General features: G+C 40.4%; 1 protein-coding gene across 1 annotated transcript in view; it reads left to right on the top strand.

Annotated features, from left to right (window-relative positions):
* The first annotated feature begins 816 nt into the window (after positions 1–816).
* Positions 817–13,058, top strand: part of LOC126095164 (3-ketodihydrosphingosine reductase) — an 87,725-nt gene continuing 75,483 nt past the window's right edge. Inside the window, exons 1-2 of the mRNA XM_049909886.1 lie at positions 817–953; positions 11,299–11,414. Coding sequence (XP_049765843.1) covers positions 917–953; positions 11,299–11,414 — 153 coding nt within the window. The 5' untranslated portion in view covers positions 817–916. The remainder of the gene's footprint in view (positions 954–11,298; positions 11,415–13,058) is intronic.

The following is a 13,058-nucleotide window of genomic DNA, read 5'->3' as shown; positions in this document are numbered from 1 at the left end:
TACTTTCCTGACATTGTACTAATGTGTATTGTGCATCTATAAATATGTAAACCTGACTCATTCCACATCCTTGTGATTCATCACTATATGGATTCATGGAATTTGAAATATATAAATAAAATGAATGATCAACTTTGAGAACAATTCCTTTCAGATCTTAACAATCTTAAGTTTCCATTCCCTACAAGAATTATTAGTCCTTTAATATGGAATGATAGAGCAGTGCTTCGATACCTGTCAAGAAGTTGAACATATTCCAATTTTCGCTGTTAATGGCTAAATGGTGCACTCACACTGAAGGTCAAATAAGCAAACACACGTGTATTACGACGTACAGGGGGCACTATGCGTTTCTTTGTTGCCTATTGAGATCGATATACTGTATTGGAATTGCAAGACTTAAGGTCGCTGTCCCGCGGTAGATGTGAAATCGGTTACTGGGGAACCTTGAATTGATTTGAAACAAGTTTAGGTTTTGTACATTTCTTTGGTTCGTTCATCTGTCTTTGTGTCATTCTCCCTTTCAAACCTGACGTTGTTACACCGGTATTGAACACACAGAACTCCTGCAAATTTGAGAAAAACTAACAGCAAGTGGCAAGCACTTGCAACAAAATGCAAGAAACTCTTTCCACTACTTTACGGAAACTACTTCTGCAAGTAGACGGAAATAGCGGAAGTCGATTTGCTGAAGGTGTTTCCATGTCGAGTAACTTACAGAATTAGCTTCTGCAAGCAACTTGCAGAAGTTTACTTGCTAGTTGACATTTGCCATTTGGCAAGGATTTATTTACATCTTTGAATCGACATTGCAGACCAAAGATTGTAAGTATACTAGCTGCCAAAGTTAGTAGTTGTTTATATCGTGTGACAACATCTACAGGTGTTACCGGTCAGTATAAACTGTAATTGGAAAATGAGCTGCAGTGAACAATGTCAGATGTCTTCGAATGGTGTGTGAACGTAACAAAATTTATGTGACTAACTAACATCGTGATATAATGTTTTTTGGGGCTGTACTGAGGCATAACAACTTCTATAATACCTCCGGTCTATTTTCAAAACTTTGTTTAGTCAGTTTTTTGTGTGTGTGTATGTGGTTGAAATTGAATAGTAGTGTTTAACTAATCTCGTAGTTCTGTGAGGGGGATCTATCGAACGGATTGTAATTACCTTTAATGATCGTAGAAAAAATGCCGTCTCGTTTTTTAACCGGAAATCTAATTTCATGAAGGAACACCTTCTACGCCAAGCGAAGTATGTAGCCATACACCGTCTACTACTTCGTAGACAGTGAAAATGTGTTTGTAACCCATATTCCAATTATAGGTTCGTCTCTCTCTCTCTCTCTCTCTCTCTCTCTCTCTCTCTCTCTCTCTCTCTCTCTCTCTCACACACACACATTTCCACTAGCTGAAACGTTCTGTTAATTAAGTGTAAATATAACCCATAATGAACCACGTTCAGTGGTTATGCAGATGTCACAGCAGATAAACGACAGTTTTGTGTAGTGTGAGATACTGTCACTGTGGCATTCAGTTACGTGGTAATAACAGCAAGTTGATAAAATATGCGCAAGAAAATTACTATAATGTCCAGTAGTTAATTCAAAATCTAAAAATGTAGCTGACAGTAGTTACTTTGCATGAACAAAATATTTCCTCCACTCATGCTAGGCAACTTAGTGGTAACACTAACCACTTTCGCAGTATTCCTTAGGTGAAAACTGCTTCATTTGTAATGCTGTATTACAAAACAATATGGACACTGTCTTGTTTGGATTGGATAAATGTTTCATTTTAAGTTTTCTCAGCTTGCTACTGTTTCCACCCTATATTATTATTAGGGCTATTGTCATCATCATTATTATTAAACTTCCTGGCAGATTAAAACTGTGTGCCCGACAGAGACTCGAACTCGGGACCTTTGCCTTTCGCGGGCAAGTGCTCTACCATCTGAGCTACCGAAGCACGACTCACGCCCGGTATCCACAGCTTTACTTCTGCCAGTATCTCGTCTCCTACCTTCCAAACTTTACAGAAGCTCTCCTGCGAATTATTATTATTACCATAACTGGGCTTATCAATCCTCACATCACATAATTTATAGAAAGAGTGCCTAATTAGGTGGTAGCATTTCAACTGTTGTTGTACCCAGTCTCAAGACTGTTTCGATGCAGTTCTCCATTCTAGGTTGTCTTACACAAGCCTACATTCATTTTAATGTGCTTCCTGTAGTCAACCCTTGGTCTCCCTTTACTGCAATTAACCTCCCCCCCCCCCCCCCCCTCTATTAATAAACAAACTACTACTTCAGCTTCAAAATGTCTTACCAACCTATCCCCATTTTAGTCAAGTTGTGCAATGAAGATCTCTCCTATTCAATTTGATTCAGAATATCTTCATTGGTTATTCTTTGTACCCATCTTATATTCTTTAGGAGAAGAAAATAGGTACGGCCTGCTTCTTAGATTGAGCACATGGACGCCTGTAGCAAATACTACTGAACAAAAAACAAAACATGAACTTTGGATAACAACGCTATGAAAGCTCATTCATTATGAACTATATGTAATGATGCGTAGGAATATTGTCATGTAGCCAACAATCTGCCTGCGTCCACAAAGGCAATCCAGTGTGGTTGGAACTCTGAATAACTCACAGGATATGCCAGAGATCCAGCATGGGTTCAAGTAATTAATACTGGAATACTTGGAGGCATATAGTCGCAGGTACTAAAGATCTAATCACACCAAATACTCGGCACCTGCTTGCAGCAAGGCAAAACTGCCTGAGCCTGGGTTGTTGCCACTTGCCATTCAGAAGCAGCTCCTCATTGTGTGCGAGATGTACAGGTTTCTGCTTTTCCAGATTCACAAGCATGCCAAACAATTTGGCCTTCCATGGAGGCAGTTTTTGCAAATCATGTTTGAACAATGAAGCTTTTTGTCATTCATAATCTTTTGACACGTGGTATAGGCCAACTACTGACACTGACTCAGAACTGGAGCCGATTGCCACACAGCTACTGAAGAAGCCAAGAATTTTAGTGAGGTACCGGAGAAACTGCACTCATATGTGTTTTTAATCCAATTTCATTGAAACTTTAGGCGAGTGCCACAATGATGCAGCTATTTTACAAGCAGATCTAACGAGGAAACTCCCCTTCAGGTTTTGTGGTAGATGGCTCAGTGGATACAGATAAAGCATGAAAACAGGAAGAAGATGTACTGAACTGTGGAAAAAAGGCAAAATAGAAACACTGAACAGTCGAAGGATAAGAAGTGCAATATAGAGCAGCTTGAAATAGCAGCTTTGTCATGGCTCAGTGGTCACGGTGTTGGACTGCTATGTGGATGACCCATGTTCGAACCTCCTCTCTCTCCTGTCCTTCACTTTTTTCCCCACAACATTATGATCTGTCCATCTGGTCACTGAAATGTTTTTTCCCCTTTTGTAGTCTTGGCAGTTGTCATACTATACACCGTTTATAGAGTATAAGTCATGTGGTAAGAATACCATCGCAAGTAAACATGATAAATATTGAGAGCAGGAGAGATACCACATACGAGGCCTGTCTAAGAAGTATCCAACGTTTGGCTGAAAAAATATTTTGAATACCTGACGGGGTTCGGACCCTAATCCCCTTCAAAGTAGGGCCCTTGTGCTTTCACACACTTAGTCCACCGATCCTTCCACTGCCGGAAACACCTCTGGAAGTCTTCTTTTGGAATGACATTCAGTTCTGTCCTCGTGTTCCGCATTCTCTCTTCTCTACTCTCAAAAATGGGATCCTTTTAGTGGCGTCTTCAATTTTGAGAACAACCTTGAAGTCGCAAGAAGTCATTTCTGGAGAGTACAGAGGTTGGCGAATACTGTAATTCCATGTTTGGCCAAGAAATTTTGGCTCAAATGGGATGAATGTGCGGGGCCGTTGTCGTGATGCAGTTGCCAGTTTTTCGCCATCCACACGTCTGATCTTTCGTACCGTACTGCCGGAGAACATCTCGATAGTACTCCTTTGTCATTGTTTGTCCTTCCAGTGCGTATTCATGATGCACTATTCGACGGATATCAAAGAAGACAGTTAGCATCACCTTGATTTTGCTTTGCACCTGCCACACTTTCTTCGGCCTCAGAGATTCTGGATGCTTCCATTGCAACGACTGTCTTTTTGTTTCTGGGTCATACCTGTACACCCGTGACTCATCTCAAGTTATCACGGAGTTCAGAAACCCAGGATCATTGTTGATGGTGTCCAGAAGGTCCTGTGCAATGTCAAAATGGAGGTGTTTTTGTTCCGATGACAACAACTTGGGCACGAATTGCGCAGCCACTTGGTGCATGTTCAGATCATCACGCAAAATTACATGTGCAGAATCTTTACTCACTCCAACCTCTTGGGCAGTCTACCGCACGGTAAAATGACGATCTGCCATCGCCAAATATTGCACCCTCTCAACAGCTGCACTCCCAGCAGTTACCTGCCAGAACACTGGTCACTCTCCGCTGATGTGTGGCCATTTTTGAATTGGTTAACCATTCCTTAATTTGTATTACACCCATCGCATCTCCGAACACCTGCTGGATCTTACAAATTGTTTCAAATTGAGAATCACCAAGCTTTTGACAAAATTTGATGCAGTATCTTTGCTCAGCACATTCAGTCATCTTGAGAGAGTCAGTAATCCAACGAACACATTGTGTAGCACCTTGCGACCGACAGGCAGCGACTGATGTGCTGGAAGGCGGGGACAAAATTCACGCATGTGCATAAAGGTCTCTTCCTTACTGTGTAGGGTGGTACCGTGTTATCGTCTGTATTTTGCGTGGGAAAATCACAGGTCGGATACTTTTTAGACAGATTTTGTAGATGTCTCACAGAAATGAAAACAACAAATAGACAGGTGTGAACTATGTTATAACAAAGTAATTCAAGAGTCAACACTTCCAAAACAGAACACAACTTCAAAAACGTTAAAAACATATGTTTTGACAGAACACAGGAAAACTGCGCGATTGTGAAACTGTTGCATTCATTTGTTGCAGCTTATTAGACAAATTATTGTGTTTTCATCATTTCCTTGAGAGTGATTCATACGAACACATAAATTGGTCAAGGAAGCAATCTCACTCACATACCAGGCATACAAATTAGGTGTGTTGGTAAGACATTCCTACCATATGGCACATGTACTGTCACTAATGCCTTGTATGACATACCAGACGTGTTTTCCGTTTGAGGATTCGGTTGTCTTGTAACCTCGTCATCAAACATTTGCAGTTCCCATTTGAAAACCACTCTGTTTTGGCCTCACCTTTCGATAGGGTACTGTCACATAGCATGGGTCCCTGCTCTGGTGCAAGGACCCAGGGTGCTTGCAGTATATATGTCAGACTGTAACTGATTGTATTTTATATTCAGACTAGAGATCAAAGGTTAGTTTGCCAGCTGATCTGCCCTTTATTTTAGCTGACAATGAGACAAATGTGGTATGATTTTTAAAATTTTGTGGGATGTCAGATATTTCCCCTAAAGTTCCGGGAGAAGTTAAAAAATGTGTAAGCTGCCTGGCTCATCTTGGGTTTTAGGAAGTAATCAGCCAGTCACATTATCTCGATTTACTTTTTTATTCTTTGTTTGTGGTTCGGTTAAGATTTAAATGATATATTTTAACACTGACAAGATAAAATATTGTTTGCGTATTACATTTAGGTGAAAAAAGTTATGGGATTGCGATATGCACATAAACAGATGGCTGTAGTATCGTGTACACGAGGTATAAATGGACAGTGCATTGGTGGAGCTGTCATTTGCACTCCGGTGATTCATGTAAAAGGGTTTCCAATGTGATTGGGCAATATGACGGGAATTAAGACTTTGAATAGAAAATGGTAGTTATAGCTACACACATGGGACATTCCATTTCGAAAACCATTAGGGATTTCAATATTCTGAGATCCACCGTGTCACAAGTGTGCTGAGAATGTCAAATTTCAGCCAATACCTCTCACCATGAACAGTGCACTGGCTGATAGCCTTCACCAAGAGCAGCGGCATTTATGTAGCATTGTCAGTACTAACAGACAAGCAACTCAGAGTGAAATAACCACAGAAATCAATATGAGACATCTGACAAATTTATCTGCTAGGACAGTGTGGCAAAATTTAGTGTTAATAGGCTATGGCAGCAGACAACCAGTTCGAGCACCTTTGCTGAGAGCACGACATTTCCTGGAGCATCTCTCCTGGGCTTGTGACCATATCGGTTGGATCCTAGATGACTGGAAAACTGTGGCCTGGTCAGATGAATCCCGATTTCAGTTGGTAAGGTCTGATGGTAGTGTTGGAGCGTGGTGCAGAACCACAAAACCATGGAGCCAAGTTGTCAACAAGGCACTGTGCAAGCTGGTGGTGGCTCCATAATGGTGCTGGCTCTGTTTACATGGAATGGACTGGGTCCTATGGGTCAACTGAACAAATCATTGACTGGAAATGGTTATGTTTGGCTATTCAGAGACCTTTTGCAGCTGTACACGGACTTCTTGTTCCCAAACACCGATTGAATTTTTGGGGATGACAATGTGTATATTACCGGGACACAATTGTTAGCAGTTGGTTTGAAGATGGTTAGAGTGAATGATATGGCCACCCAGACTGCCTGACATCAGTCCCATTGAACATTTATGGGGTGTAATCGAGAGGTTAGTTCATGCACAAAATCCTACACTGGCAACACTTTTGCAACTATGGTCGGCTCCAGAGACAGGATGGCTCTATTTCTGCTGGGGGCTTCAAACAAATTGTTGAGTCCATGCCATGTAGAGTTGCTGCAATATGCTGGGCAAAAGGAGATCTGGCATGATATTAGGAGGTATCCCATGCCATTTATCACCTCACTGTAATGGGTAAGTGGATGTGAGTGATAGTGGAATAGTGTGATTGTAATTCTAAGTGAAATTATATTTTAGGCTTTTTTTGTTTTCTCTGTTTTAATTATATTCATTGGAGACAATTTTGCAACATAAAGGCACTAATAACTATGTTGTGGAGTGCCCTAAACACACACACACACACACACACACACACACACACACACACACACTACTTTCCTTGTCTTTTGTTAATATATATATCTTGACTCATTCTGCATCCCTGGAGTTCCTCCTCCATCATGGGACATACAGAACACGATGAATGAATGAATGGAAAAAGGTGCTCTTTGCTGTGCTAGTAATCAAATCACAAAAATGGAATAAATGAAATCCATTTAGAATCGTATCAATATGTATAGTTAGTGAATACATGATCAAAAATTTGAGGAGGGAGAGGACAAACATGAATATGAGCATTTTCAGACTTACTGTAGAATATTTAGATAAAGTGAGGTGGTAAGTATTAAATATGATGTACAGAGCAGTGTACAAGAATGTCTTATTTTATATTATAATAACGAAAATAATCAATTATTGATAATATAATTTAAATGGATAGATAAAAAAGTCTACTCAGTGAATGGTGGCAGGGGCAGACACACACACACACACACACACACACACACACACACACACACACAAAAGGATTTAACTTTTACAAGCTTTTGGAGCCAGTGGCTCCTTCTTCTGGCAGAAGAGTTGAAGGGGAAGGAAGAGGGGTGAAGGAAAAGAACTGGAAATGTTTAGGGGAAGGGATACAGTTTAGAAAAGTCACCAAAACCCGGGTCATGGGAGACTTACGGGACAGGATGAGGAGGAAGGACTGATTGTTGGGTACTGCAGTGGATGAGATTTGAAAACCTGCGAGCTTAAAGGTGGAAGACAGGGTAATATGCTAATATGCAAGACAGAGATTACTACTAAAACACCATGCATGAGTTAATAATAGTGAAAAGCTAAGTGCATTGCATGTAACAGGGGTGGGAGGGGGATGGCGAAAAATAGTCAGAAAACTAAAATATAGCAAAGAAAGGAGTATTTCCTGAGAATAAATGCTGTGACAGAAAGAATTAACATAAATTAAGGCCAGGTGGGTGGCGAGAATGAAGGACATGTAGTGCTAGCTCCCACCAGCGGAGTTCTGAGAAACTGGTGTCTGGGGGAAGAATCGAGGTAGCGCATGTGGTGAAACAGCCACTGAGGTCATGACTGTCATGTTGTACAGCATGCTCTGCAACAGGATATCATGTGTTGCCTGTATACATCCTGTGCCTATGCGCATTCTTCCTGACCGATAACTCGGTGGTATTTATGCTGATATAAAAGGCCAAACAGTATTTACATAAAAGCTGGTATGTGACATGATGTTTCACAGGTGGCTCTCCCTTTGCTAGTATATGTTTTGTCAGTTACAGGGCTGAATAGGTGGTGGCAGGAGGGTGCCTAGGGCAAGTCTTGCAGTGGGGACAGCCAGAGGGGCGGGGAGGGTAGGGAGATGGGTGCAGAAGGAGCATAGGGTCTGACAAAGATATTGCGCAGATTGGGAGGGTGACAAAAAGCTGTTCTGGGTGTGGTGGGCAAAATCTCAGACAGGATGGATCTCATTTCAGGACATGATTGTAGGAAGTCATGGCCTTGTCGAACTAGCTGATTGATACGTTCAAGACCAGTACTAGTGGTGTGCTCAGAAGTTGTTTTTTGGAGGAATCACCAGGATTGGATGTGATGGCCCAGGAAATCTGCTTGTGAACTAGGGACTTGAGATAATTACGTCCAGTGAAGGCTGAAGTGAGAGTGGTAGTGTATTAGTGTAAAGAGTCTGCATCCGAACAAACATGTTTGGCTCGAATACCAAGACTGTATGGGAGGGAACATTTGACGTGGAAAGGATGGCAACTGTCAAAATGGAAGTACTGTTGTTTTTTGGTAGATGTGGACGGAAACGTGATCACATCAAGGAAAGTGGCATGGGATTCGGAATAGGACCACGTGAAACTTAATTGGGAGAAGGTATTTAGAGATTCCAGGAATTTTTAACAAGTCAGGCTCACCATGAGATCATACGGCAAAGATGTCATCATGGTGAAGCTCATCCTCACCGAAGACCAGCTACACACTTCCGTCCACATAAAACGTACCAACAAAAAACAGTACTTCCATTTTGACAGTTGCCATTCTTTCCATGTCAAACATTCCCTCCCATACAGCCCTGACATTCAAGGCAAACATGGTTGTTCTGAGCACACCACTTGTCACCCAGTACTATATTGGTCTTGAATGTATCAATCAGCTTGTTCAACAAGGCCCTGACTTCCTAAAATCATGCCCTGAAATGAGATCCATCCTGTCTGAGATTTTGCCCACCACACCTAGAATAGCTTTTTGTCACCCTCTCAATCTCAACAATATGCTTGTCTGACCCTATGCTCCTGCACCCATCTTCCACCCTCTGGCTCCTACCCCTGTGATGGTCCCCGCTGCAAGACTTGCCCTATGCACCGCTCCTGCCACCACCTATTCCAGCCCTGTAACTGGCAAAACCTGTTCTAGGAAAGGGAGAGCCACCTGTGAAACAACATGTCATGCCCTCTCAGAGTAAGCTGATATAATAGCTCCATATTTAGCACTCATATACAACTGCTCGCTCACAGAAAGATCTGTACTTAAAGACTGGAAAATTGCTCAAGTCACACCAATACCCAAAAAGGGAAATAGGAGTAATCCATTGAATTACAGGCCCATATAACCAACGTCAATTTGCAGTAGGGTTTTGGAATATATACTGTATTCGAACATTATTAAGTACCTCGAAGAAAACGATTTATTGGCATGTAGTCAGCACGGATTCAGAAAATATCGTTTTAGCGAAACACTCTTTATACTCGTGAAGTAATGAGTGCTAAATTTTGATTACTCTATAAGTCACACAAATATGAAGGCTGTAAATTTAACTAAATACTTATGTATTAGAATTACAAATACCCTAAACTGGAACAATCACATAGATAATGTTGTGGGTAGAGCCAACCAAAGACTGCAGTTCATTGGCAGAACACTTAGAAGGTGCAACAGGACTACTAAAGAGACTGCTTACACTACAATTGTCCACTCTATTCTGGAGTATTGCTGTGCGGTGTGGGATCTGCATCAGATGGGACAGACAGATGACATTGAAAAAGTACAAAGAAGGGCGGCTGATTTTGTATCATTACGGAGTAGGGGAGATAGTGCCACAGACATGATATATGAATTGGAGTGGCAATCATTAAAACAAAGGCGTTTTTCGTTGTGATGGGATCTTCTCGTGAAATTTCAATCACCAGTTTTCTCCTCAGAGTGCGAAAACATTCTGTTGGCACCCACCTACATAGGGAGCAATGATCATCACGACATAAAAAGATAAATCAGGGCTCGCACAAAAAAGCTTAAGAGCTCGCTGTTCCCATGCACCGTTCGAGAGTGGAACGGTAGAGAGACAGCTTGAAGGTGGTTCCGTGAACCCTCTTCCAGGCACTTTATTGTGAATAACAGAGCAAAACAGAGCAATCAAATAGATGTAGATGTACCAGCTGTTATGTAAGCACTATTCGGCCTTTCATATTGAGATAACTACCACCCAGAACTTCTGCCAGGAGGAGCCACTTGCTCCGAAAGCTTGTGAAAGTTAAATCCTGTTTTGTGTGTGTGTGTGTGTGTGTGTGTGTGTGTGTGTGTGTGTGTGTGTGTGTGTGTGTTTCTGCTGCCACTTGGTGAGTAGATTGTTCCTTATTTTATATTATGTTATTTTATTTATTGCATATTTGATCTGACCAGTTAGGGCCTTAAGATCCTATCTTATAACTGACCAGAAGCAATGAATACCAAAAGTATTACAAATCCTTCCCAATAATAATAATGATGATGATGATGATGATGATGATGATGATGATGATGATGATGATAGGCGTTTAGATCACAGTATGAGCATGTAGGATTATTTGAGTAATGTATTGCAGAAAAGTTAAAAGGCTCAGATTGAAATACTGTGTAGATTACGTGACCCACATGACATCAAGAACATTTCCAAGTTTTAATTCTTCTCTTGAAAGCATTAAATTAGTTCAGTAATTCATTGCATATAATATGTAAGCTTTTACATAGAAGCCAAGAAAGCTTTATGGCCCAGTGACATTTACAAAAGGGAATACATTCTCACGAGACATTAGGCATATTTCTTGTAGGAATGTCTTTCATGTATGTTTAGGAATCAAACAGCTTTAATGATTGGCACCTGATGATGTGTACTGTTGACAGAGTAGGTATTATGTTTTGTGCATAAATTTTATAGGTTGTTGATTAAACTAAAGTGAATTTTTGTTTTCAGGTGTGAAAATGTTGATTTTGTTGGCTGTTACCATTTCACTTGTGTTTGTAATATTTCTCATTTGGATCTTACGGCAAAAGAGCAAAAAAGTCAGCCTTAAAGGAAAACATGCCATTGTAAGTTGTAAACTTATCTTTTTTAGTATATTGACTTATAATTAAAGTGTTCATGAGTGGCAAATTTGTGACTGTTAAGACTCTGTGTAGTGCTGGTTGACAACAATTAGAAATGTGGCTAATATCAGGTGAATCAACGGTTTCCCGTATGATATTTTCTGTAAATTGAATCCAGCCATTCCTTGGACGTTTGGGTGCCAGATTAGCACAAATACTGTATTATTGAGTGTGTTTGAAATTTATTTTAAAAAGATAGGGAATATATTTTGTTAAATCCAAAGATGCAATTTTAAAAACTTGGCACATATATTTTATAAAATCCAAAGATACATTCCTTTTTAAATTTTGTTTTCCTTGAGTGTGTGCATAATTATACAGTAGTATCACTCCCTGTGAAATGTCACAAATTTTTAATTGTCACAACACTGATACACAGTGGCAGCATGCTTTATCACACAGCTGATTTACAAGCGTTATATCGGTACTGCATGTATCTGGTTGTTGCTTAATATATTCCAGGAACACATCTGCAGCTCCAGCACCAGCAATGTAAGAAATCTTCATGCTCTCTTGTCCTATGTACTCTTCATTTCTTTCATCAATACTTTCCTGCGTGCTTTTTATTATTTCTTCATCTGTTAAAGTGTGGTCTGTCTCCTAGTTTCCCTCCTTTCGCCTAATCATCATTAATTTCTCCTTATCTTGGGAGTGTGTGGAACATTGCAGTGTACAAACTATTAGCAATTGATGATTCCGAATTGACTGGCTCATTCCACTTGCTCAGTACTATATCCAACTCTGCATCATTGGATGGTCAAACTTTATTTCAACTTTTCATTATGATAACACTCCCCACTGTATACCATGCCTCGGCTGCTTCCAAAACATTATCACATAACTTGATTGCTTTCCACACTTTCAGCATAGTCTTGACAGAGTCATGTTGACATTTGTTTGGCAAGGAGAAAAGAAGTGCATGTCGATAATGACGTTGAATTGAGTCCAAATTTCTGTGGTCCTTAGGCTGAAACAGTGATATCACATTGGGTGGAAGAAAGAGTGTTTGTATACCATCGGACGTTGAGTCAGAAGGATGACTGGGAACATTGTCAGTAGTAAGGGTAGCTTTCAGTGAAAGCTTTTTCTTCTTCAGCTCTTTTGTACCTACTGGTATAAACACTTTGTGGAACGACTGAGACAGTATTTCTCTGTCCATCCACACTTTCTTCTGAGCACAATATTGCACTGGTAGTGTGTTTATGTCACTGTGTTGAGAACGCCTTTATTGCACTGTTGTATGGACTGTATATATAAACAGCTATATCTGGTTCTTCATTCACACTCTTTCACATAACCTTCTGTTTTCCCAACTCACTATTGATTTGGTTTGCATAGTGTCAAATAAGATCTTTCTTTATCTGAAATTTCAAGTTTCTGTTTGAGGTCTATTGCAACATGTGTCCTTGTAGAAGACATGATACTGAACTATAAAGAATTGCACAATTTCAAATGTGTGTAGCATTGTTTAACTTTATAATTAACTAACAAAATTTTTGTGCACAGTAATTCATTGTTGTGCACTGTTTAGGATGTGGGCTGGATATTACTGAGAGGCCAGACTACTGAGGGTGGGATTAGTGAGAG

Source organism: Schistocerca cancellata, chromosome 8, assembly GCF_023864275.1.
Source record: "Schistocerca cancellata isolate TAMUIC-IGC-003103 chromosome 8, iqSchCanc2.1, whole genome shotgun sequence".
NCBI classification, from domain to species: Eukaryota; Metazoa; Arthropoda; class Insecta; order Orthoptera; family Acrididae; genus Schistocerca; species Schistocerca cancellata.
Note: the sequence above shows the minus strand (reverse complement) of the source record. Positions and strands in the feature narration are given on the sequence as shown.